Genomic DNA, 1,831 nt, shown 5'->3' with positions numbered 1-1,831 from the left:
AGCTACCTAGAGTTTTCAAAGATTCCTTACTTATCCATCCATTGGTAAGCCCTAAAGCTAACATGATCGTCAAAAGTGTACACATATAACATCCAGGCAACAGACACATAAATGAACAAACAATGCCAATCTCAGTAAAACATACATTATTGATGCAATTTTAAATAATATGATATTAATGCTCCTGTTGTCAGTATTAAATGAAANGAAGAGACCTACTTATTAATCTATTTCTGTACTTTCTTCATCACAGCCTTGATCTGGCAGCAACTACACTATCCCATGGCTTTCCAGGAGGATGGAAACCACACTACAGTAACAGAGTTCCTTTTGTTAGGCTTAACAGATGACCCAGTTCTTAGAGTCGTCCTCTTCAGCATCATCCTGTGCATCTACCTGGTAACTGTGTCTGGGAACCTCTGCACCATCCTTCTCATCAGAGTCTCTTCCCAGNTCCATCATCCCATGTACTTTTTTCTCAGCCACTTGGCTTCTGTAGACATAGGCATTTCATCTTCTGTNACACCCAATATGCTTGTTAACTTCCTGGTGGAGAGAAACACCANCTCCTACCTTGGATGTGGCATACAGCTCAGCTTTGGTGATATCTTTGGGTCAGTTGAATGTTTCCTTTTGGCTACCATGGCTTATGATCGCTTCATGGCAATCTNCAACCCACTACTTTATTCCACCAAAATGTCCACACAAGTCTGTGTCCAGTTGGTTGTGGGATCCTATATAGGAGGTCTTCTCAATGCTTCCTTTGCTATGGTTTCCTTTTTTTCTTTTCTATTCTGTGGCTCAAATAGAGTTGAACATTTTTTCTGTGATTTTGCTCCTTTAGCTGAGCTGTCCTGTTCTGATATCAGTATCTCCGTAGTTCTTGTTTCATTTTCTGCTGGCTCAGTTACTATGCTAACAGTGTTTATCATAGTCATCTCCTATTCCTACATCCTTATCACCATCCTAAAGATGCGTTCCACGGAGGGGCGACAGAAGGCCTTCTCCACATGCACCTCCCATCTCACAGCAGTCACTCTGTTCTATGGGACAATCACATTTATTTATGTGATGCCCAAGTCCAGCTTCTCTACTAACCAGAACAAGGTGGTGTCTGTGTTCTACATGGTGGTCATCCCCATGTTGAATCCCCTCATCTACAGCCTCAGAAATAATGAGATTAAGGATGCTCTGAGAAGACATCTTGGTAAGAAAACACTTTCTTAAAGTAATCTTTTGATTTATAAATTTAAAGTAATACTAAAAATCATGCAAGCCCCATATGACTACCATCTCAAGTTTGCTCATTAGTATTTTTACTACTCTTTTCTCATCTCATTTTCCTCCCAGGATATGTAACTATTTTTATTGCATTTCCCATTTTTGTATTTTAAAATCTGTCTTAGAGAATTTTCCCCCTCTCCTTAACTCATCTTAATCCTATAGTTCCCTGTTTCAACTCCATGTTTTCTTTGTCATATAATACTTGTGCTGCCTTTATAGACTTTGGTATACAGGCAAAGACAATTCCTTAAAAACAATTGAGTCTCCTTCTCCTGGCAAGTATCAGTTGTCAATTTCTCCTTCTAATTCCATGTTGGGCTTTTGTATGGTTTGAGCTCAGACACACTGACACAGCTCCCATGAGTTCATATCTGCAACCATTCTGTTGTGCCTATTTAAACGGTTTCTTTGTAGTCATTGAAAAGTGTCTTTGAAATCATTCCTACCTCTGTCTCTTGAAATCTCTATCTACTCTTTGACAATGACTTCTTTGCTTGTAGAATAGAAGGGAGTAAAATGAGTGCCCCATTTAAAGCTTCAACAATCT

At 39.3% G+C, this 1,831-nt stretch overlaps 1 protein-coding gene across 1 annotated transcript; it reads left to right on the top strand.

Moving 5' to 3' along the window:
* The first annotated feature begins 282 nt into the window (after window positions 1-282).
* On the top strand, window positions 283-1,227 carry LOC110288565 (olfactory receptor 497-like). Its single transcript, XM_021154873.1, has one exon. The coding sequence runs from the start codon at window positions 283-285 to the stop codon at window positions 1,225-1,227; it is 945 nt and encodes a 314-aa protein (XP_021010532.1).
* Window positions 1,228-1,831: the final 604 nt, after the last annotated feature.

Source organism: Mus caroli, unplaced genomic scaffold (genome assembly GCF_900094665.2).
Source record: "Mus caroli unplaced genomic scaffold, CAROLI_EIJ_v1.1 scaffold_9868_1, whole genome shotgun sequence".
Lineage (NCBI taxonomy): Eukaryota > Metazoa > Chordata > Mammalia > Rodentia > Muridae > Mus > Mus caroli.
Note: the sequence above shows the minus strand (reverse complement) of the source record. Positions and strands in the feature narration are given on the sequence as shown.